The sequence below is a fragment of the Pan paniscus genome, chromosome 12 (genome assembly GCF_029289425.2).
Source record: "Pan paniscus chromosome 12, NHGRI_mPanPan1-v2.0_pri, whole genome shotgun sequence".
NCBI classification, from domain to species: Eukaryota; Metazoa; Chordata; class Mammalia; order Primates; family Hominidae; genus Pan; species Pan paniscus.
In genome coordinates, this window is record NC_073261.2 from 52884265 (window position 1) to 52910284 (window position 26020).

General features: G+C 38.5%; 1 protein-coding gene across 1 annotated transcript in view; it reads right to left on the minus strand.

The window, feature by feature from the left end:
* Positions 1–26020, minus strand: part of ALMS1 (ALMS1 centrosome and basal body associated protein) — a gene marked incomplete at its 5' end in the record, with an annotated part of 232273 nt that overhangs the window by 121978 nt on the left and 84275 nt on the right. Inside the window, one exon of the mRNA XM_034953388.2 lies at positions 1363–3224. Within this exon, the coding sequence (XP_034809279.2) occupies positions 1363–3224 (1862 nt within the window). The remainder of the gene's footprint in view (positions 1–1362; positions 3225–26020) is intronic.

Below are 26020 nucleotides of genomic sequence, written 5' to 3' on the forward strand. Positions count from 1 at the left end.
GCATGGTGGTGCACGCCTGTGGTCCCAGCTATTCAGGTGGCTGAGGCGGGACGGGAACCCAGGGGGCGGAGGTTTCAGTGAACCAAGATCACATCACTGTACTCTGGCCTGGGTGACAGAGCGAGACTCTGTCTCAAAGGAAAAAATTTTTAAAGGTATCATTACTGATCTCTATGGCACTCTACTATTTTTAACATTGAAATCAGAGATTGACCTTGTTTTTTTGCCCCAATCTATTATCTCAATCCCTAACTTTTAGAGCTATAAGGGACTTTTCAGCATTCCAACCCAAATCAGTTGTCCAGGATCATGGTTGGAAGTGTTGGAATTAGGGTTCAAATTTGTTAATCCTTACTCTGATTAAACAGAATGCATTTGAATGTTCTTTCTCTTGCCTACAAACAACATCTTTTGGCACAAGTAACAGTCAGCATCTCAGTTTCCCAGTAGGAAAATAGAGATATCATCACCTGCTTCATAGCATCATGATGAGAACTAAGTAGGATAGCATATCTAAGTTCCTTATTGCCATGACTACTACCACATGTAGATTATGAATAAACATTTCTTTCTTCCTCCTTTCCAAGCCTAGCGCTCTCCACTGTGGTACGATGCCTCTTCAACTATAAGGTAAAATACTAAACATACAGGTAGTTCTGCTTCACCATATCATAAGAGGCTCATTAAGTAAAACTGAGTTAATGGCAATGTGCTAAAATTGGGCTGAACAATATAAATCTAACGAACTTATCCCTGAATTGGGTTTCCTTTCCTATAATAATCTATGAGGTGGGGCATCATATCAGGGAGCACATTATGTTGACAGATGTTTTACTGGCGATGCTAATCTTCATCATTTGACTAAACTGGTATCTGCCAGGATTTTCCACTGTAAAGCCACTTTCTTTGTAAATACTAAATATTTGAGGGAAGTCATGAAATGGAACCAGAGAGCTGGAGAAGAGAGAGAGAGAGGGAGAGCGGAAGAGAGAGAGTGACCAAGCACCCATGTACGTGTGTGCAACCTCCAAAGGAGATCTTCAGCATATGTCCAACACAGTAAATAAATTCGTAATTGTATCATTGGATGATCAAAGATTCTTTTCAAGGTCATTCAATTTTTAAAAACACTTGATGTCAAGTCTTGCCAAAAGCCCTCTGAAAGTACAAATGCATTACTGTCATATGTTCTCTCTTACTTAACACATTTATTCCTTGAAAGACTTCTAGTAATTAGCCAGACACAACCTCCACTCAGAGAAATCACACTGCCTTTCCCCCAAGAACCGATATCTACTTAAGTATTTGAAACCCTTTATTACAAAGTCCATCCAGCTTGCTTGTTATCACAATAAGACTCACCGATCTGCAGATACTGGGGTCCCCTCTGGATTGGAATGTCCTTCGAAATCTGAAATGTTCACTTGTATTTGCCTGGAGGTTACTATCTGGCTATTCTGAGAAGGTATGGTTTTCAAGTCCTGAGTAATAGTGTTACTGTCTGGAAGAGAAGGCTGTACGACTTGGAAATCCAGTGATTTAGGTCCTAGAAAACCTAAAGATTCTTGATCCTGTGCTACAGGTTTACCGGTCAATAATTTGGAGGTTGGTTCCAGTGATCTCGAAGATACAGTATGTAAGTCAAAGTTAAACTCACTATTCATCCTCGCTTTAGAAGCAGCATCCAATGAATGGAATCTTTCATCTAAAGTTCCACTATCCAACTTGGAAGAAGTCTTGGGACAAAGAGTTATACGAACACAAGAAAGTGCTTTTCTATTTGAAGGAGGAGTAGATGCAGATGCTGCTAATGTACAGTGATTTGGGGCTGACTGGGAGACCACAGTATTGAACTTGGCTTCAACATTTATATTAGAAATGTGTGATTTAGGCTTATGTTGATTATTCTTTTCCACTACACAATCCTGACCTTGAGGAAGGGGAAAATGGTGTTTATTCATTTGGTCATCTACACCTGGCGCTTTGCTTTGGCATTGTTCAAGAGAAATGGGAGAAGGAAGGTCTGAAGATATAGAATCCTGACCTTGAGGAAGGGGAGAATGGTTTTCTCTCATTTGATGATCTACATACGGGGCTTTGCACTGTTCAAAGAGTTCTCGTTGTTCAAGAAAAATGCAAGAAGGAAGGTCTGGAGCTACATAATCCTGATGTTGAGGAGAGGGAGAATGGTGTTTCCTCACATGGTCATCTGCACGTGGGGCTTTGCTTTGTTCAAAGAGCTCTCGTTGTTCAAGAAAAATGCAAGAAGGAAGATCTGGAGTTATAGTTACATTCTTCTCTTTTACTCCTAGTCTGGAACTCGATCTGCTTACTCCTAGGGTGGAACTTGGTCTGCCCATGCTAATAAGGGTATGGTTATCAGAAATCTGAATTTCCTTGAAATTGCTACAATTTGCACTGGTACTGGGCTCAGAATGACTGCCTGTAAAATCTGATCTTTCTAAGGGTTTTTCTTCTTGAAAAGAATGCTCAAAATCAACAGGTAATTTTTGGCTTTGCCTTCTACCTTCTGCTAAAATAGTCACTTCTTTATCTTGTGAATTACTATGCATTTTAAATGATGAAGGGGAAGAGGTTTTCTGTTTAAGATCTCTAGGAGGATTTTGTTCTTCAGTGAAATGAGAATTAAATACCCCCACAGATGCTCCAGTACACTGGCTACCTTCAGTAACACCAACCTTAACAACAGAGGAATTGGAAATGCATTTAGAATGTCGGTGAGATGAAAAAGTGATGGAGGTAGTAAACTTTTTCATGGGTTCTGGGGATGGCATTTGTGATGAAGAATGAAAATCCACTTCTTTAGGTGGCACAAAAGCAGGTTCTACTAATTCTGACAGCCAAGGGTCCATCTTTTCATGGAATGGCATTTGAAGACCTTTGCTGATTTTGAATTCATCAGGTATAAAGTTCTGAAATGGGGAATGACTTTTTAACTGCAAGGAATTCCAAACTTTGAAATGGGAGTTGTTCTGGTCTAAGGATGCAGAAAGGTTGACGTGCTTGGCTCTGCATGATGATGGGTTCTGCCGTCCTCTGGTCATTTCTGAGGGTTCAGCAGATCTGAAAGCACAAGGGTGGCTATCTAGTTGTGGATATTCAGAAGTTAGAGTCCGGAAACATCCCTTTTCATGGCTCTCAATAATAATGTGACTACATACAGCTTCTGGCTTGCATCCCATTCCCCGTGGACTCTGTAAACCCTAGAAGATACAAACAAACAGGTTCTTATTTGAAGTAGTCCAAGTAGTTATAAACAAATCAGTTTTATACCAATCAGTTTTATACCCACGCTAAGATTAGACCATGAAGGTCATGTCATTCTTTTATAATATAACAGGACAAAGAGCACAGCAAGCAAAAAAGACAGTTAACTACAGAATAAAATGGCTCACAATGATTAAGACCACTCAGAGAGTTCTTCTAAAAAATTTCCACTAAAGTAAACAGCAAAGATTACTATTGTCCACCAGTAAGTATTCTCACCTTTCTTTTAATAATAGAAATGCCTTACTCAAATTTTTGCTGGCCACACAGCCACCAAGTGGGGGACATTTCCTGTTTCTTCTGCAGCTAGTTGTAACCACATTACTAGATTGACACCAATGGGATATGAATGAAGGCATCAAGTACTTCTGCTTCCTGTCCTTAAAATCAAGTTCTTGACCTGCATGTTCCCCCAATATCACCACCACTATCATCACTATTTTTCTTGCCTCCTGAAAATGGTAATGCATGGAACAACCTTGGAAGTCATGTGTAAGACAGCTTAGTTGTCCAGCCAGCTTGGGTCCCTGGATGACATCAAGGAACAGAGCTCACTTTCCTAACATGAACAATGACGTGAAAAAATAAAATTCTATCTTATTTGAGCCACTCTATGTTTGGCTATTACAGAAGCTTGACCTACATCCTAATATTTTACCCCTAAGAATGGGGGGGAAAAAACCAAGACCTTGTTTCCTGGCGCATAGGATCAGTACTCAAAGCTACCATAAATATAACATTTCTTTGAGATTTCTGTATTTTACCTATACAGTCATTATAACTTGGCATGCTATTTGATGATATAGCAACATCTGATTTCAGATAAAAATATTTTAAATTATGCTGCATCTCCCCAGGTGATGGAGTAGATATATTTTTGATGGCAGCAGCATCCCATCTGGAGTGGCTGCTGCAATGATGCCAGCTGCAGTGGGGAAGGAACAGCTAGGGCTACTCGCTGTACTGAGGTGGTGGGAGCCAGGAACAGGCAGAAGCCCCACTTCCTTCTGAGTTGGAGGGGCAGGAACCCCACCCTCCTGGGCACAGCTGCAGCTGCCCAGTCACAGCTGTAGACCCAGGCACCACTGCACTCTCAGGGATCTGGGAACTCCCTCTGCCCCTGCAGGCTCAGAATTGCCTGCTCCCACTGCCAGGCTTCTCCCCACTCCTGGTTCCCGCTCCAATTACACAGCAAAGTTGAGGCCAAGCCCAGGCACTGTTGCGACCCAGCCAGGTGTGCGCACACTTGGGACAGCACTGTCACACCAGCCCCCTGCCGCCCCTCCAGACACTGGGCACCCACAAGCACAGGAGGGAGGTTGCAGGGGCAGGGAGGGCTGAGGGCAGCTCAGAGTGAGCCTGCAGGCGCCCCTTGACATAAACAGCCTGGGTGTGCCATGGGTACCGTAGATGGCAGAGATGGCAGACAGGCTCCTGGGCAGAAAGGGGCAGGTCACCAGTGAAGCCCCACCTTTAAGCCAGGGATGGGTTGAAGGGCTGCCAGTTTCGCAGAAAGGAGAACTTATAGTGCTTTTTCCAGGCCTGCCCATGGACCAATTGGCATGCACCTCCTCCCCTCTGAAGCCCATAAAAACCCTGGACTCAGCCAGACTTGGAGAGACAATGGAATGACCTGCCTGCAGATAGGAGCTAGCCACTCCGGGTCTCTTCTCTGCTGAAAGATGCAGATTATGGGATGACCTGCATGCAGGTAGAAGCTACCCATTCTGGGTCTCCTCTCTGCTGAGGGCTATACAGACAATGGGATGACCTGCCTGTGGACAGGAGCTACCCACTCTAGGTTCTCCTCTCCACTGACAGATGGACAGTCGTCAGGATGACCTGCCTGCGGAAAGGAGCTACCCACTTTGGGTCTCCTGAAAACTGTTCTGCCACTCGATGAAACTCCTCTCCATCTTGCTCACCCTCCAGTTGTCCACATACCTCATTCTTCATGGATGCAGGACAAGAGCTCAGGATCCACCAAATGGTGGGACTAAAAGAGCTGTAACACAAACAGGGCTGAAACATGCCCCCTCCCCGCCTGCCATGTTGCAGGGAACAAGAAGAAGAGACAAGCTGTGGCCTTTCGGGAAGCCCAGACCTAGGGGGTCCCCGAGCCAGGACTATGACACCCTCTTTGGGGTTTTGTGGTTCCTGGTGTCTTCCAAGCTTCCAGTTGCCACCACCACATTTCCCTCACCCAGATGTGGGTGCCCACAGCAGAAGCCATGCACAGTACATCTGGTCCAGCTGCAGCCTTGCGTGGCACCAGCACCAGTGCCAGCACTGGAGCTGCCTGCCCTACCACAGCAGTCAGCATGCCTGGCTGTGTGCAGTGGCTAGACCCCACACTTGCTTGCCCACACACCCCTCACCACTCCACACCTGGCTCATGCTTGGCAGGTGTAAGACATAGCATAGTAGTGCGAGCCAAGCACAGACTGCCAGGCCAAGTGGGCAGAATGTGCCCAGCAGTGTGAACAATACTCAGGCAGAAGATGCTGCTGGCCACAGTGGTTTCCAGCTTGCAAAGCGACACCCTGAGGATCCTGTGACATTTTTCTTTCTTTTCTCTTCTTCTCTGTTTAAGACAGGGTCTTGCTGTGTCACCCAGGCTGGAATGCTGTGGCACTATCACTGAAGCCACGACCTCCCAGGCTCAGGCAATCCTGCCACCTCAGCCTCCTGGATAGCTGGGACAACAGGCACATGCCACTACACCGGTCTAATTTTCTTATTTTTATTTTTGTAGAGACTGGGTCTCACTTTGTTGCCCAGGCTGGTCTCCAACTCCTGGATTCAAGGGCTCCTCCTGCCTCAGCCTCCCCAAAGTGCTGGGATTACAGGCATGAGCCACCGCGCCTGGCCAGATGTACTTTTCCCTATTTCTCCTGCTAAGTAAAATTCAGCCCACTGGAAAATATATATAAAACAAATGTAAGAAGAATCTGAAAGATGTAGAGAAGAAGGTAGATTAGCTAGAGATCTAGGGACCTGAGGAATTATGCTGTGGTGCAATCCCTGGGTTTTCTTTTTCTCTTGCATACACAGACTTGGAGCTGAAGAAGTCAGCTACCCAGGAACAATGGACACAGACAGAAAACCCTAACAAGAGCTTTTCTCACTAGCTAAAAACCCAGTAGAGGTGAAGCCTAGCAAACGAGAGAACTTTTAAATAATAACCATTCTACTCCAGCCAACCATCACAGAAAAAACTAGACCCACTCACACCAACACCAGCAAAGGCCAAGTGAGGAACCCAGAACTTACTTTCATCTCTGCTGGCTGATAAAGTGCTATCCCTTCCTTGTGGCGTCAGTGAAAGTCTAGGGAAGCCTAGACTATCCAGCAAAACAAAATGCCCCTCTCTCTCCCAGCTACAGGTTACAAGAAAATATTTGCAAACCTCATATCCAACAAAGGTCTTGTATCTGCTAGCCTTACATCTAACATATATACTAACATATATATAGAACTCACAACAGTAAAAAGGGAAAAAAAAGACAATCCAATTAGAAAATGGGCAAAAGAGGGACAGGAGCCAAGATGGCTGAATAGGAACAGCTCCAGTCTACAGCTCCCAGCGTTAGCCACGTAGAAGACGGTGATTTCTGCACTTCCATCTGAGGTACCGGGTTCATCTCACTAGGGAGTGCCAGACAGTGGGCGCAGGTCAGTGGGTGCGCGCACCGTGTGCGAGACGAAGCAGGGCAAGGCATTGCCTCACTTGGGAAGCACAAGGGGTCAGGGAGTTCCCTTTCCGAGTCAAAGAAAGGGGTGACGGACGCACCTGGAAAATCGGGTCACTCCCACCCGAATACTGCGCTTTTCCAACTGGCTTAAAAAACGGCGCACCACGAGATTATATCCCGCACCTGGCTCGGAGGGTCCTAGGCCCACGGAGTCTCGCTGATTGCTAGCACAGCAGTCTGAGATTAAACTGCAAGGCGGCAGCGAGGCCGGGGAAGGGGCGCCCGCCATTGCCCAGGCTTGCTTAGGTAAACAAAGCAGCCGGGAAGCTCCAACTGGGTGGAGCCCACCACAGCTCAAGGAGGCCTGCCTGCCTCTGTAGGCTCCACCTCTGGGGGCAGGGCACACACAAACAAAAAGACAGCAGTAACCTCTGCAGACTTAAATGTCCCTGTCTGACAGCTTTGAAGAGAGCAGTGGTTCTCCCAGCACACAGCTGGAGATCTGAGAACGGGCAGACTGCCTCCTCATCAAGTGGGTCCCTGACCCCTGACCCCTCAGCAGCCTAACAGGGAGGCACCTCCCAGCAGGGGCACACTGACACCTCACACGGCAGGGTATTCCAACAGACCTGCAGCTGAGGGTCCTGTCTGTTAGAAGGAAAACTAACAAACAGAAAGGACATCCACACCAAAAACCCATCTGTACATCACCATCATCAAAGACCAAAAGTAGATAAAACCACAAAGATGGGGAAAAAACAGAGCAGAAAATCTGGAAACTCTAAAAAGCAGAGCACCTCTCCTCCTCCAAAGGAACGCAGTTCCTCACCAGCAATGGAACAAAGCTGGATGGAGAATGACCTTGACGAGCTGAGAGAAGAAGGCTTCAGACGATCAAATTACTCTGAGCTACGGGAGGACAGTCAAACCAAAGGCAAAGAAGTTGAAAACTTTGAAAAAAATTTAGAAGAATGTATAACTAGAATAACCAATACAGAGAAGTGCTTAAAGGAGCTGATGGAGCTGAAAACCAAGGCTCGAGAACTATGTGAAGAATGCAGAAGCCTCAGGAGCCGATGCGATCAACTCGAAGAAAGGGTATCAGCGATGGAAGAAGAAATGAATGAAATGAAGCGAGAAGGGAAGTTTAGAGAAAAAAGAATAAAAAGAAATGAGCAAAGCCTCCAAGAAATATGGGACTATGTGAAAAGACCAAATCTACGTCTGATCGGTGTACCTGAAAGTGATGGGGAGAATGGAACCAAGTTGGAAAACACTCTGCAGGATATTATCCAGGAGAACTTCCCCAATCTAGCAAGGCAGGCCAACATTCAGATTCAGGAAATACAGAGAACGCCACAAAGATACTCCTCGAGAAGAGCAACTCCAAGACACATTAATTGTGAGATTCACCAAAGTTGAAATGAAGGAAAAAATGTTAAGGACAGCCAGAGAGAAAGCTCGGGTTACCCACAAAGGGAAGCCCATCAGACTAACAGCGGATCTCTTGGCAGAAACCCTATAAGCCAGAAGAGAGTGGGGGCCAATATTCAACATTCTTAAAGAAAAGAATTTTCAACCCAGAATTTCATATCCAGCCAAACTAAGCTTCATAAGCGAAGGAGAAATAAAATCCTTTACAGACAAGCAAATGCTGAGAGATTTTGTCACCACAAGGCCTGCCCTAAAAGAGCTCCTGAAGGAAGCGCTAAACATGGAAAGGAACAACCAGTACCAGCCGCTGCAAAATCATGCCAAAATGTAAAGACCATCAAGACTAGGAAGAAACTGCATCAACTAATGAGCAAAATAACCAGCTAACATCATAATGACAGGATCAAATTCACACATAACAATATTAACTTTAAATGTAAATGGACTAAATACTCCAATTAAAAGACAAAGACTGGCAAATTGGATAAAGAGTCAAGACCCATCAGTGTGCTGTATTCAGGAAACCCATCTCACATGCAGGGACACACATAGGCTCAAAATAAAAGGATGGAGGAAGATCTACCAAGCAAATGGAAAACAAAAAAAGGCAGGGGTTGCAATCCTAGTCTCTGATAAAACAGACTTTAAACCAACAAAGATCAAAAGAGACAAAGAAGGCCATTACATAATGGTAAAGGGATCAATTCATCAAGAAGAGCTAACTATCCTAAATATATATGCACCCAATACAGGAGCACCCAGATTCATAAAGCAACTCCTGAGTGACCTAGAAAGAGACTTAGATTCCCACACATTAATAATGGGAGACTTTAACACCCCACTGTCAACATTAGACAGATCAACGAGACAGAAAGTCAACAAGGATACCCAGGAATTGAACTCAGCTCTGCACCAAGTGGACCTAATAGACATCTACAGGACTGTCCACCCCAAATCAACAGAGTATACATTTTTTTCAGCACCACACCTATTCCAAAATTGACCACATACTTGGAAGTAAAGCTCTCCTCAATAAATGTAAAAGAACAGAAATTATAACAAACTGTCTCTCAGACCACAGTGCAATCAAACTAGAACTCAGGATTCAGAATCTCACTCAAAACCGCTCAACTACATGGAAACTGAACAACCTGCTCCTGAATGACTACTGGGTACATAACGAAATGAAGGCACCAATAAAGATGTTCTTTGAAACCAACGAGAACAAAGACACAACATACCAGAATCTCTGGGACGCATTCAAAGCAGTGTGTAGAGGGAAATTTATAGCACTAAATGCCCACAACAGAAAGCAGGAAAGATCCAAAATTGACACCCTAACATCACAATTAAAAGAACTAGAGAAGCAAGAGCAAACACATTCAAAAGCTAGCAGAAGGCAAGAAATAACTAAAATCAGAGCAGAACTGAAGGAAATAGAGACACAAAAAACCCTTCAAAAAATTAATGAATCCAGGAGCTGGTTTTTTGAAAGGATCAACAAAACTGATAGACTGCTAGCAAGACTAATAAAGAAAAAAAGAGAGAAGAATCAAATAGACACAATAAAAAATGATAGAGGGGATATCACCACTGATCCCACAGAAATACAAACTACCATCAGAGAATACTACAAACACCTCTATGCAAATAAACTAGAAAATCTAGAAGAAATGGATAAATTCCTCGACACATACACCCTCCCAAGACTAAACCAGGAAGAAGTTGAATCTCTGAATAGACCAATAACGGGAGCTGAAATTGTGGCAATAATCAATAGCTTACCAACCAAAAAGAGTCCAGGACCAGATGGATTCACAGCCGAATTCTACCAGAGGTACAAGGAGGAACTGGTACCATTCCTTCTGAAACTATTCCAATCAATGGAAAAAGAGGGAATCCTCCCTAACTCTTTTTATGAGGCCAGCATCATTCTGATACCAAAGCCAGGCAGAGACACAACAAAAAAAGAGAATTTTAGACCAATATCCTTGATGTACATTGAAGCAAAAATCCTCAATAAAATACTGGCAAACTGAATCCAGCAGCACACCAAAAAGCTTATCCACCATGATCAAGTGGGCTTCATCCCTGGGATGCAAGGCTGGTTCAATATATGCAAATCAATGAATGTAATCCAGCATATAAACAGAGCCAAAGACAAAAACCACATGATTTTCTCAATAGATGCAGAAAAAGCCTTTGACAAAATTCAACAACACTTCATGCTAAAAACTCTCAATAAATTAGGTATTGATGGGACGTATTTCAAAATAATAAGAGTTATCTATGACAAACCCAAAGCCAATATCATCCTGAATGCGCAAAAACTGGAAGCATTCCCTTTGAAAACTGGCACAAGACAGGGATGCCCTCTCTCATCACTCCTATTCAACATGGTGTTGGAAGTTCTGGCCAGGGCAATTAGGCAGGAGAAGGAAATAAAGGGTATTCAATTAGGAAAAGAGGAAGTCAAATTGTCCCTGTTTGCAGACGACATGATTGTATATCTAGAAAACCCCATCATCTCAGCCCAAAATCTCCTTAAGCTGATAAGCAACTTCAGTAAAGTCTCAGGATACAAAATCAATGTACAAAAATCACAAGCATTCTTATACACCAATAACAGACAGAGAGCCAAATCATGAGTGAACTCCCATTCACGATTGCTTCAAAGAGAATAAAATACCTGGGAATCCAACTTACAAGGGATGTGAAGGACCTCTTCAAGGAGAACTACAAACCACTGCTCAAGGAAATAAAAGAGGATACAAACAAATGGAAGAACATTCCATGCTCATGGGTAGGAAGAATCAATATCGTGAAAATGGCCATACTGCCCAAGGTAATTTACAGATTCAATGCCATCCCCATCAAGCTACCAATGCCTTTCTTCACAGAATTGGAAAAAACTACTTTAAAGTTCATATGGAACCAAAAAAGAGCCTGCATTGCCAAGTCAATCCTAAGCCAAAAGAACAAAGCTGGAGGCATCACGCTACCTGACTTCAAACTATACTACAAGGCTACAGTAACCACAACAGCATGGTACTGGTACCAAAACAGAGATATAGATCAATGGAACAGAACAGAGCCCTCAGAAATAATGCAGCATATCTACAACTATCTGATCTTTGACAAACCTGAGAAAAACAAGCAATGGGGAAAGGATTCCCTGTTTAATAAATGGTGCTGGGAAAACTGGCTAGCCATATGTAGAAAGCTGAAACTGGATCCCTTCCTTACACCTTATACAAAAATTAATTCAAGATGGATTAAAGACTTAAACATGAGACCTAAAACCATAAAAACCCTAGAAGAAAACCTAGGCATTACCATTCAGGACATAGGCATGGGCAAGGACTTCATGTCTAAAACACCAAAAGCAATGGCAACAAAAGACAAAATTGACAAATGGGATCTAATTAAACTAAAGAGCTTCTGCACAGCAAAAGAAACTACCATCAGAGTGAACAGGCAACCTACAAAATGGGAGAAAATTTTCGCAACCTACTCATCTGACAAAGCGCTAATATCCAGAATCTACAATGAACTCAAACAAATTTACAAGAAAAAAACAAACAACCCCATCAAAAAGTGGGCGAAGGACATGAACAGACACTTCTCAAAAGAAGACATTTATGCAGCCAAAAAACACATGAAAAAATGCTCATCATCACTGGCCATCAGAGAAATGCAAATCAAAACCACAATGAGATACCATCTCACACCAGTTAGAATGGCAATCATTAAAAAGTCAGGAAACAACAGATGCTGGAGAGGATGTGGAGAAATAGGAACACTTTTACACTGTTGGTGGGACTGGAAACTAGTTCAACCATTGTGGAAGTCAATGTGGCGATTCCTCAGGGATCTAGAACTGGAAATACCATTTGACCCAGCCATCCCATTACTGGGTATATACCCAAAGGACTATAAATCATGCTGCTATAAAGACACATGCACACGTATGTTTACTGCAGCATTATTCACAATAGCAAAGACTTGGAACCAGCCCAAATGTCCAACAATGATAGACTGGATTAAGAAAATGTGGCACATATACACCATGGAATACTATGCAGCCATAAAAAATGATGAGTTCATGTCCTTTGTAGGGACATGGATAAAATTGGAAATCATCATTCTCAGTAAACTATAGCAAGAACAAAAAACCAAACACCGCATGTTCTCACTCATAGGTGGGAATTGAACAATGAGATCACATGGACACAGGAAGGGGAATATCACACTCTGGGGACTGTGGTGGGGTGGAGGGAGGGGGGAGGGATAGCATTGGGAGATATACCTTATGCTAGATGACGAGTTAGTGGGTGCAGCGCACTAGCATGGCACATGTATACATATGTAACTAACCTGCACAATGTGCACATGTACCCTAAAACTTAAAGTATAATAATAAAAATAAATAAAAATAAAAATAAAAAAAGAAAATGGGCAAAAGATACAGACATTTCACTTAACAGGAGAAAGAGACTGGAAACAGGGATATTAAAAAATGTGCAACATCAAAAACCATTAAGGAAATACACATTAAAAACTTAATAAGATACCACTACATACCTATTAGAATGACTAGAATAAAAATAGTGACAGTATCAAATGCTGGTGAGGATATGGAGTAGATGGATTACTCACACACTGCTAGTGGGAATGTAAATGATATAACCACCCTGGAAAAAGGTGTGGCCTGTCTTTCAAAAAACTAAACATGCAACTACCATATGACCCAGCAATTGCAATTCTGGGCATCTACCCCACAGAAACAAAGATATATTCACACAAAAACTTGCATATGAATGTTTACAGCAGCTGTACTGGTAAAGCCAAAAACTGGGAAACAACCAAGATGTCCTTCAATAGTGAATATTTAAACTGTGGTGCATTCATACTTTGGAATACTATACATCAATAAAAAAGAAAAACTACTGATACACAAAACAGTCTGGATGAATCTCCAGATAATTATGCTGAGTGAAAAAAAGGCCAATACAATAAGGTTGCATACTATATGTTATCATTTATATGACATTCTTGAAATTACAAAGTTATAGAAACAAAGGAACAAATTAGTGGTTGCCAGGAGCTCAGTAAAAGGTGGGGCAGGAGAGAAGTGGAAGTAGCTATTATAAGGTATCATGAGGCACCTTTGTAGTGATGTAAATGTTCAGTATCTTGGCTGTATCAATATCAACATTGTGGTGGTGATATATCACCACAGTTTTGCAAGATGTTACCACTTGGGGAAACTGGGTGAAGGGTATATGTGATATCTCTATATTATTTATCACATGTGAAACTACAATTATTTCAAAACAAAATGTTGACTTAAAAAAAATTAAATACTACTGGACAAAACTAACACTTTAAAAATGCCACTTTTTGCCCATCAATGATAGACTGGATAAAGAAAATGTGGCACATATATACCATGGAATACTATGCAGCCATAAAAAAGAATAAGACCATGTCCTTTGCTGGGACATAGATGAAGCCGGAAGCCATCATTCTCAGCAAACTAACACAGGAACAGAAAACCAAACACCACGTGTTCTCACTCATAAATGGGAGTTGAACAATGAGAACACATGGACACAGGGAGGGCAACATCACACACCGGGGCCTGTCGGTGGGGTCAGGGGCAAGGGGAGGGAGAGCATTAGGACAAATACCCAATGCGTGCAGGGCTTAAAACCTAAATGATGGGTTGATAGGTGCAGCAAACCACCATGGCACATGTATACCTGTGTAACAAACCTGCACGTTCTGCATATGTATCCTGGAACTTAAAGTTAAATAAATAAATAAATAAATAAATAAATAAACGAATAAATTACTAAATAAAAATATTCTGTCATTAGCTGATAAAAATAGATGTAAAAATTTTATTTGGGCAAAAAAAATGTTGTTTTTATTCTGTGGCTTCTTATTGCCTTGATACCTCCTGACATATCAGTGGGAAGCAAATATCCGAATTTGAGAAATATAAACCTATTCCAGCCTCTTAAAAGTATGCATGAGTAGATTTATACTCATCCCAAAATATATTTCTCTTCTTCCTTTCCAACAATTATATCTTACAAATTTTTTTAACACTTCATGCTCTACCTCCTCCCATTGCATCTTTCAAGCTTTCATAATAACCTTTCCATTTTAAAAATTCTTGTAGCTTTAGTATTTGCCAAGTAAATTTCAGTATTTTCACATAACCATTTCCAAGTAATTTTACAACAAACCAACCACATGTCATTAGATATGTAACAGGCTCTTAAAAGCTACTGTTCAGTTCAACAAAACCCAATACGTTTTTGTGATAAAATTTCTCAGCAAACTAGGAATGGAAGGGATTTCTTTAACCAGATAAAGAGTACCTATGAAAGACTCAGCGCTAACATAATACCGAATAATGAAAAGCTAGATGCTTTCTCCCTACAATCAAGAACAAGACAAGTACGGCCATTCTTACCTCTTCTATTCAATATCATATTGGATGTTACATATTGCCAGGGCAACCAGGTAAGAAATTAAAGACATCTAGATTGGAAAGAAAGAAGTACAACTATATCTATTTGCAGATGACATGAACTTCTTACAGGAAATCCCAAGGAAACCAGGACAAACCAATTAAGACTAATAAGTTCAGCAAAGCTGCAGGATGCCAGTGCAATATACAAAAATCAACTGTATTTTAATACACTAGCAATTCACAATCCAAAAATAAATTTTTTTAAAAAATTCAATTTACAACAGCAAGAAAAAGAATTAAATACTTGAGAATATATTTAGCAAAATAAATATATGTCTAGTATACTAAAAAACATAGAATGAAATGGAAGAAAATCAAAGTAACTAGAAAACTGGCTCATGTTTATGGACTGAAAGATTAATACTTCCTAAACTAATCTAGAGATTCAAGTGGTAATATTTCCCATAGTAATCTAGAGATTCAATGCAACTCTTATTAAAAGCCTAGCCTTTTTTTTTCAGTAATTGACAAGCAGATCATAAACCCAGAATAGCCAAAATAATCTTGAAAATGACAAACATCATTGGAGGACTCACTCTTTCCGATGTCAAAACTTACTCCAAAGCTACAATAATCAAGACAGCGCAGTACTGGCATAAGGACAGTCATGTAGATCAATGGCATAGAACCGACAGTCCAGAAATAAACACTAACATTTATGGTAAATTGATTTTCAGCAAAGAGGTCATGAAAATTCAACAGGGAAAGAAGAGTCTTTTCAACAGTGCTGAAACAACTCAATATCTATATGCAAAGACGAATTTGCATGCCATACATAAAAACTGACTCAAAGGAGAAAGGCAACAAAAGTAAAAGTCGATAAATTGGACTAAATCAAAATTTAAAACTTCTGTTCACCAAAGGACACCATCAACAGAGTGAAAAGGTAACCTAGAAAATGGGAGAAAATATTTGCAAATCATGTACAATAAGTCTTCACTTAACATCATCAATAGGTACTTAGAAATTGCACCTTTAAGTGAAACAATGTACTGAATACCATAGGAACTTAACTCTTGTTTTATCAATTAACTTATATCAGTTTGTTTTGCTATGCTATACGTCACTTCACTTACAAGTCACAGTTTCCAAGAACTTAACAAAGATGTGAGGCAAAGACTCACTGTATCTGATGCAAGGTTAATATCCAGAACATATAAAGGACACTTACAACTCAAGAACAACAACAACAAAACCTGATTCAAAGATAGGCAAAAATAATAGACATTTCTCCAGAGAAGGTATACAACTGGCCAACCAAAAATGAAAAGAAGCTCAATATTACTAATCATAAGGGAAATGAAAATCACCACCACAATGAGACATCACTTCAGACCTGTTAGAATAGCCATTATTAAGAAGGAAAAAAACAAACAAAAAAAAAAACAGAAAATAACAAGTATTGGCAAGGATGTGGAGAAATCAGTACCCTCAAATACTGCTGGTGGGAATGTAAACAGTGTAGCCCTTATGGAAAACAGTACGGAGCTTCCTCAAAAACTTAAAAGTAGAATGACTGTATGATCCAGGAATTCCACTTTTGGGTCTATACCCAAAAGAAGTGAAAGCAGGACCTTGAAGAGATAATTATAACAAGCATGTTCACAGCAGCACTATTCACAATAGCCAAATGGCAGAAGCAACTCAAGTGTCTATCAACAGATGAATGGATAAACTTTTGTTTGTGGCATACACATACAATGGAATAATATAATCTCAAAAAAGGAAATTCTGACATATAGTACAACATGGGTGAATTTTAAGAATATACTACTGAATGAAATAAATCAGTGGCAAAAAGACATATACTGTGTGATTCTGCTACTATAAGGTACCTAGAGTAGCCAAATTCATAGAGACAGAAAGTAGAATGGTGGTTGCTAGGGCCTAAGGGGAAGGGGAAAATGGGGAGTTGTTGTTTAATGGATATAGAGTTTCAGTATTACAAGATTTAAAAAGCTATAGAGATTGGTTAAACAACAATATGAATGTACTTAACGCCACTGAACCATATACTTAACAATGGTTAAGATGATAAATTTTATGTATATTTTATCACAATTAAAAAAATAAAAATTGTAATGGCCTCAAATAGAACCACAGATCTAAATATAAAAACTAAAACTAAATCTCTCAGAAGAAAACACTAAATCTTTGTGACCCTGGGTTATGCACTGATTTCTTAGATATGTCACCAAAAGTGCAAAGAATAAAAGTCTGATAAGTTAGAGTTCATCAGAATTTAAAACTTTTGTGTATCAAAGGTCACCATCAAGAAAGTAAAAAAGTCTACAGAATGGGAGAAAATATTGGTAAGTCCATAAATCTGCTAAAGGTCTAATATCCAGAATATAAAAAGAATGCTTGCAACTCAACAAATTTGCACAGTGATAAATTTATAAATGGGTAAAGAATTTGAATAGGTATTTCATCAGAAAAGATAAATGACCAATAAGCACACGAAAAGATGTTCAACACCATTAGTTGTTAGAAATAGGTAAAAAACACAATAAATACCCCTTAACACCCAACCAGGCTATAATCAAAAAGACAGAAAATGACAAATGTTGGAAAGGACATGGAGAAACTGAAACCCTCATATACTGCTCATGGGAATGTAAATAGTGCAGCTACTTCAGAAAAAAGTTTAGAAGTTCCTCAACATGTTAAACATGGAGTTACTATATGTCCCAGTAATTCTACTGTTAGGTATATAACCAAGAGAAATGAAACACCCACCCTAACACATAAACACTTACTATGTTCATAGCAGCACTATTCACAATGGCCAGAGTGGAAAATCCAAATGTCTACCAACTAATGAGTAAACAAAGTATCTATACAATGAAATATAATTTGGCAATATAAAGGGATGAAGTACTGATTCACATTACAACATAACATGAATGACTCTTGAAAACATTATGCTAAGTAAAAGAAGGCAGTCACAAAAGATCATATATTACAATTCTGTTTATATAAAATGTCCAGAATTGGCAAAAAAGAATTGGGAGAGAAAGTGGACTGGTGTTTGCCTAGGGCTAGGGAATTGGGGGAGAGGGGCTAATGACAACAAAGTTCTAAAATTATGCTATTGTAAAATTCTATAAATAAACTATACACTTTAAATGGGCAAACCTTATGTATTATAGTAAATTATACTGAGATAAAGATGTTCTGAAATTACTGGTTAGCTAAAATATGTCTTTTACTAATTTCAAGAGACTATTTCACAATTAAAATTATCTCTTCTCAACAGATCTACATGAGTTTTATCAGGTTATATTATTCTCTCATCATCCAGCTTAATGACACATCAGCCAGGTGCAGTGGCTCAAGCCTGTAATACCAGCACTTTGAGAGACTGAGGTGGAAGGATAGCTTGAGCTCGGGAGGTGGACGTTGCAGTGAGCTATGATCCAGCCACTACACTCCAGCCTCGGTGACCGAGCAAGACCCTGTCACAAACAAACAAACAATGTCAAAGACTTCATGTAACAAACCAAAAAAGAAATAAGTAGTTCTTCACCGTCATGTAAACCAATACACAGACACAGACACACACATACACACACACACACACACACACACACACAGAGTCAACAAGCACTAAAAAGTAAAAATCTACTTTCTACAAATAAAAGAAAGGTATTACCATATGATACAAAACTTACTTAAAAATCAATAAGCTTTTGGAAACACTTGTTTAAAAAAAAGTTCTCAAATTTTTTAATATATAAATTACCACAGTATTTACGGCAGGAATAACTTTGTAAGCAGCTCATAGTTTTGTATTTTACGACTTCAAAACCAGATTAAAAAAAAAATCTGTTAAAGCTGACTTCATTAAGGAAAGTATATTTCTACTAATAGAACCAACACCTATGCTAAATATTTAAAAATCTGACTATAATGTGTCATGGTGTGGGTCTCTTTGAGTTTAACCCATTTGAAATTCATTTTTCAACAAATCAGGGAAGTTTTCAACCATTATTTCTTCAAATATTATTACCGCCTCTCTCTCTCTCTCTCTCTCTCTCTCTCTCTCTCTTCCCTCTAAGAATCCCATAATGCATATGTTGGTATGCTTGGGGATGTCCCATAGCCCTGTTCATTTTCTTTATTCTTTTCTCTTTCTGCTCCTCGAATAAATAAATCAACTGACCTTTCTTCAAGTTCACTGATTCTTTGTTCAGACTACTCAAATCAGCTATTGAATCCTTCTAAAGAATTTTTGTTACTGTACTTTTCAGCTGCAGAATTTCTATTTGTTTCCTTTTTATAATTTCTCTTTGTTGATATTTCTTTTTGGTGGGAAATCCTTTTCTTGGTTTCCCTTAGTTCTTTGCTGATGGTATTGTTCAGCTCATTGAGTACATTTAAGGTGGGCTTCCTCAGGGATAGTTTCATTAATTTCTCTTTTTTCCTCTGAATGAGTCACACTTTTTTACTTCTTTGCATGCCTTATAATTTGTTGAAAACTGGACATATTGAATATTATAAAGTGACAACTCTGGATACTGGATTCTCCCCCTTCCCTGGAGTTTGCTGTTACTGCTTGTTGTAAGTGTTCTTTAGTGACTATTTCATAAAAGCTTACATTCTTTGTTGTGCATGGAACTGAAGTCTGTGCTCACTTAGCTTCAGGGTCAACTACTATTTTGACAGGTTCCTTAAACACCTGCAGCCAAGGAAAGAAAAAAGGTAATAGGAAAGAAAAAAAACCACTCCCAGTCTTTTTTGCTCTGTGTTGGGGCATTCCATCAACACTAAGCCAGGCTGTTTACAACTATATCTTAGCCTTCACATCCTACTTAGTTAGGCAGAGCCTGAAGGTCAGCTAGTGGTGAAAGCTTAGGGTCTTCTCAAGCCTTCTCTGAGGAGTTGTCCAATCCTAGGCATCTACGTAGCATTCTCAATTTCTCAGCATACACAAAAGCATTTAAAAGTCCTTATACCACCCCGTATCTCCTTTTCAACTGTTCCTTCCTGGCTTTTTGTCTACCTATTCATTGTCCTAATTTTTATCCCCAGACTCAGGCTTCTACAGCTGATACTCTGGCTTTTAAATACTTTTGACACGTGATGACAGACAAGCCACCCCCGTCCCAGGAAAGCTCTGAGTTGTGTAAAACAAAAGGAAGCTCTATACTGGTCCTTCAGATACTTCAGACAGGTTAAAACGATCACAATTTTTTGAGAGCAAGATCTGTACTAATCCTTCTGGTGCTAACAGCCTGCACCATGAGTGTAAGCTGCTGTCTTCAAAGTCATTGCTCATCTAGGCACAAGGAATGGTAGGTGAGCAATTTAAGGTGCCATAGTGTTCTCTTTCTGCAGTGCTACAGCTCCCTACTTTTCCTGGTTTTTAATGTTAACTAAATTCCAGAGTTCTACGAAAACTAATTCTGATAGTTTCTGGAAGCTTATTAGGTGTTTTTGCAAGAGCCCTAGAGTTCCCTACTGCACCATATTATATGACTTTTCTCACAAATGTTTTATATGCATAACAAAAGTATTTGACTTTGATTATGCTGATTGCAAATTTCAAATACATATTCTTTATCATATTTGAGGTATTATTCTACTATAAAGAAATATTCTACTCTAAAGAAATATTTTTAATTACAGATTTTATTTTTATTCCCAAATACTTTTTGGAGCTTAATGAAATAATCATGATTTCTCCATTAGATCTACTAATGTAAAAACTTGTTTATAAATTTCCCAATATTGAACTATCTGCTTTGCCTGTGATACCTATCTAACATCAATTCCCAATTTCCCCTTCCTCCCAGTCCTTGGCAATCACCATTCTACTCTCTGTTTTCTGAATTTGACTATTTTTAGATATTTCATATAAGTGAAATCATTCAGTATTTGTCCTTCTGTGACTGGATTCTTTCACATAGTGTAATGTCTTGCAGGGTCATCCATGTTGTCACATACAGCAGGACTTCCTTAAGGTGGAATAATATTCCATTGTATGTATATACCACATTTTCTTTATCCATTCATCTATCGATGTTTATACATCTTGTTTATATATCTTGGCTACTGTGATTAATGCTATTGTGAACATGGGATCTCCTCAAGATTCTGATTTCATTTCCTTTGGATATGTACCCAGAAGTGGGATCATATGGTAATTCTATTCTTATTTTTTAAGGAATCTCCATACTATTTTCCACAGCAGCTACACCATTTTACATGACCATCTACAGTGTACAGGGCTCTAATTTCTCCACATCCTCTCCAACACTTGTTACCATTTGTTTTGTTTTGATATCAGCCATCCTAACAGATATGAAGTGTTAAGTCATTGTAGTTTTGATTTGCATTTTCCTGATGATTAGCGATATTGAATATCTTTTCATATACAGCACCTTATACATTTGTATGTCTTAAGAAATGTTCATTCAAGTCCTTTACCCATATTTTAACCAGGTTATTTGTTTTTTGTTTTGGGGATTTTTTTTTTTTTGGCTGTTGAGATGCAGGTGTTCCTTATATACTTTGGATATTAACCCCTCATTAGATACATGGTTTGCAAATATTTTCTCCTATTCCATAGATTACCAGTTCATTCTCTTAACTGTTTTCTTTGCTGTGCAAAAGCTTTTTAATTAGATGCAGTCCTGTTTGTCTATTTTTTTAAATTGCTTTCGCTGTAGCTATAAGTTGTTTTCTGTTAAGACTTTGGTAACCACAAAGAAAATACCTATAGAAGATCCACGAAAGAAAAAAAAAAAAAGGAAGGATCAAAGCAAAATCAACAAATCACAAAGGAAGACAGCAAGAGAGGACAAAAGGGACAAAACAACTACAAGAAAGAAACCAATTAACAAAATGGAACTAGTAAGTCTTTCCCTATCAATAATTACTTTAATGTAAATGGAGTAAACTCCCTAATCAAAAAACATATAGTGGCTGAATTAATTTTAAAAATAAGATCTAACTATATACTATCTAGAAGAGACTCACTTTAGATTTAAGGACACACAGGCTAAAAGTGAAGGAATAGGAAAATATATTCCATGCAGATAGCAACCAAAAGAGCACAGGTGTGGCCATACTATCAGACGATATAGACTTTAAATAAAAAACCATCCCAAGAGACAAAGAAGGTCATATGATAAAAGAGTCAATTCATTAGGAAGATATCACAAGTATAAACATATATACACCCAACATTAGAGTACCTAAATACATAAAGCAAACACTGACAGAACTGAAGGGAAAAATAGCAATACAATAGAAGATGTCAGTACCCCATTTTCAATACTGAATAGAACACACATATACTGAATATTCCACCTAACAGTTGCAGAATACACAGTCTTCTCAACTGCACACAGAACATTCTCCAGGATAGATCACATATTAAGTCATAAAACAAATCTGAACAAATTTAAGAAGACTGAAATGATACCAACCTTTTTTTCCCAAGCACAATAGACTAAAATTAGAAATCAGTAACAGAGGGAAAACTGGGAAAATCACAATTATGTGGGAATTAACAACACACTCTTAAAACAACCAGTGGATCAAAGATGAAATCAAGGAAAATTTAAAAAAAGACAAAAACACAACAAATGAACACTTACAGGATGAAGCAAAATCAGGACTAAGAGGGAAGTTTCTAATGATAATTGCCTATTTTTAAAGGAAGAAAGATCTCAAATAAGCAACTCAACTTTACACCTCAAGGAACTAGAAAAAAAAAGAACAAAACTAAGCCCAAAGTTAGCAGAAAAAAGGAAAGAATAAAAATTAGAGCAGAAATAAAAAATAGAAAAACAGGAAGAAATCAACTAAACTGTTAGTTTTTGAAAAGGTAAAAACAATGTTAACAAACATTTAGCTAGACTAAGAAAAAACTAGAAGACTCAAATAAATAAAATCAGAAATAAAAGCGGAGACATCACACTGATGCAAAAGATTCATAATTTCAGGTATGTCTTCTGAGGTTTTTGTTAATGTCCTCAAGTAAATTAGGAAGTTTTTATTAGTGTATTAGAACTGTTTATATGGCACAGGAGTTATCCATTACTTGATAGCTTGAGTCACCCATATAAACATCTAAGTCAGGCATTGTTTTTTTCTTTTTGTTAAGAGTATACCAAAAAGTTGATAGAATGTTAAAATAAACATGTGAATTCCTTCTATTTAGATTCAACAATTGTCGAACATTTTCCCCTATCCCTCCACAAAGCTTTATCCCTCCACAAAGACACTGATTTGACACTTCAACCCTAAATAATTCACCTATCATATAACCACAATGTCATTATCATGCCCAGGAAATACTTCATAATGTTACCTAATATTGAGCTAGGTCAGGTACTTTTCTTGGAAGCCAAATGTTTGATCAATAAAGTTTTTCTCTCTCATCATGTTTAATCTGTTACACGCTTCTGTTTAATTATATTATCTAAGAAAATCAGTCATTTCATGAAAATTTTATACCTAACAAGAGTTATATGTTATACATTATATTCTCCTATTATTTCAAATTTTCTAAGTGGTATATCTGGCATGCTCCTTTTCATTTATAACATTGTATGTTTTTCCTTCTCATCTTCTAGCTAGTCAGAGCTTGTCTGTTGATTTGGAATTTTTCCAAGGTCCAAATCTAGATTTTAATGCTCAATTCTATCATTTTTCTGTTTTCTAGTTCATTAACTGATAGATTCTATTTTATAATTTCCTCCTTACTACTTTCGTAGTTTGGTTTGGTTTATTTTAGAGTATAAGTAAAGTTTACTTCATGGTTTTTTTTCTAAACTTGTTGAGTTATTGGTCCATATACTAAATGATATAAAGTACTGACTTCAAACTTTTCTTCTCTTCTTCTATTACCAAACAGAAGAGAGAAGGAGAAGAGACGGTATTCTGCCGAGAGAAGTCAGTAAATCATTGGGTACAGTGTGGATCTCGTTCTCATAGCATGGAAGGGGCCAAAATGATCTCAACAGTTTTTGACAAGCAATCTAAGAGAGTTTCCTTTAGGAGCCTACAAATGTGATTTGTTGGCCTCTGCATTTCTGTGGGGTAGAGGACAGTTAAGATAAATCCTCATCGTGGTTTGGAATTGTATCTGAACATAAAATTTGTACCTTGATGTAGAAAACAAATAGAAAAAGGACAGAAGCAGGTTCCTCCTTATTGTTAATTACTTTAAAAGTAAATAAATTATTTAATCAATAGAGATTGGCAGAATGATCCAACTATATACTGTCTACAATAGACTCACTTTACAAAATTATAACATATGCTACAACATGGATGAACCACATGAGGCTAAGTGAAATAAGCCAGTCACAAAAAGACAAATATTGTATTATTCCATTTATAGGAAGTACTCAGAGTAATCAAAATCATATGAGACAAAAAGGAAAATGGTGGCTGCCTGAGGCAGATGGGAAGACAGAATGAGAAGTTACTATTTGATGGGTATAAGTTTCAGTTTTACAAGATGAAAAGAGTCTTGGAGATGGATGGTGGTGGTGGTTGCACAACAATATGAATGTACTTAACACCAGTAAACTGTACACTTAAAAACAGTTGAGGTAAATTTTGTGTTGTGTATTTTACCATGATAAAAAAAAATTTAAAGAAACATCTGCCTTGATTCATTGAAGCAGTTCGTGCCAGCTGGATATAGAGTCTTATTAATAAATACAGTGTATTTCTCTATGTACTTAGGACTTCTACTAGCCTTTCAAAATAAATTTTACTATTCTCCAATAAAAGATCTCATAAATCTTGTTAGATTTATGCCTTGATGCTTTTTATGAAGTTTTTGCTATGATTAGAAATGGTTGCCTTCTTAAAGTTCCTTTTCTATGATTTCAATTGTATCTCTTGTTCAATGTTTCCTTTTAATTAATATATGATAAATCTTTAATAAGGTGTACAAATCTGAAGTCAGGTAGTTTATTTTTTATATGTGATGACAGCAATGTAAATGCTGCCCATATCCAGACATACAAAAACTTCCTATACCTGAGAAGAACTCTTGTGCCTCTTCCCAGTCAATACCACACACCTGACTCCACCAGAGGTAACCATTCTTATCACTTTTCTCACCATTGATTAGTTTTTGAATTTCATATGAATGGAATTATTCAGTATGACTCTTTGTGTCTGGCTTTTTTGCTAACCAAAACGTGTGTGACAGCTTTCAAGGTTGTTGAGGCAGTAGTAGTTTGCTATCTTTTATGGCTACACAGGATTTCATTGGATGAATAAAGCATAATTGATTCATCTATTCTACTCTTGATATACATTTATGTAGTTTTCAGTTTGGGGCTATAATTATTATTGACCATGTCTTCTATGTTCAATATGTTCATTATTGAACATATGTACTGATAGTTCTTGAGTATGTACCTAAAAAGAAGTAGGAATGAAGTGTCCCAGGTCAGGCATGTTTACCATTATGAAATAACTATAAATTATTTTAAGAGTTGTGTACCAGTTTACCTTCCCATCAGCAATAAATGACTATTCCAGTTGCTTCATAACTTTACCAATATTTAGCACTGTTCTTTTTAATTTTAGCTACTCTGATATGAAGCAGTATCTCATTATAGTTAACTTGCATTACCAAACAGGCAGTGATATTGACAATGTTTTCAAATGCTTACTGTCCACTTGGATATCTTCATTTATGAGACACCTAGTGAAGTCTTTGGGTAGGAAGAATTGATTTGCATGACTTCCTTATATATTCTGAATTTATGTCCTTTATCAAATATATGTATCCGAAATACCCTCTTCCATTGTGTAGCTTGACTTTTCACTCTTCATGCTGCCTTTTGATTACCATTCTTAATTTTCATGAAGAGCAATTTAGCAATCCTTTCTTTTATGAATAGTGTATTTTTGTTCTTGTTTAAGAAACCTTTGCCTAACCCAACATCATGAAGAGATTTTCAAGAAACTTTATTTTACCTTTCAACGTAAAGTCTACGATCCATCTCAAATTAATTTTGTAGTAAGGTATGATGTAGGGGACAGGGTTATTATAGAAATTATAACACGTATAGTT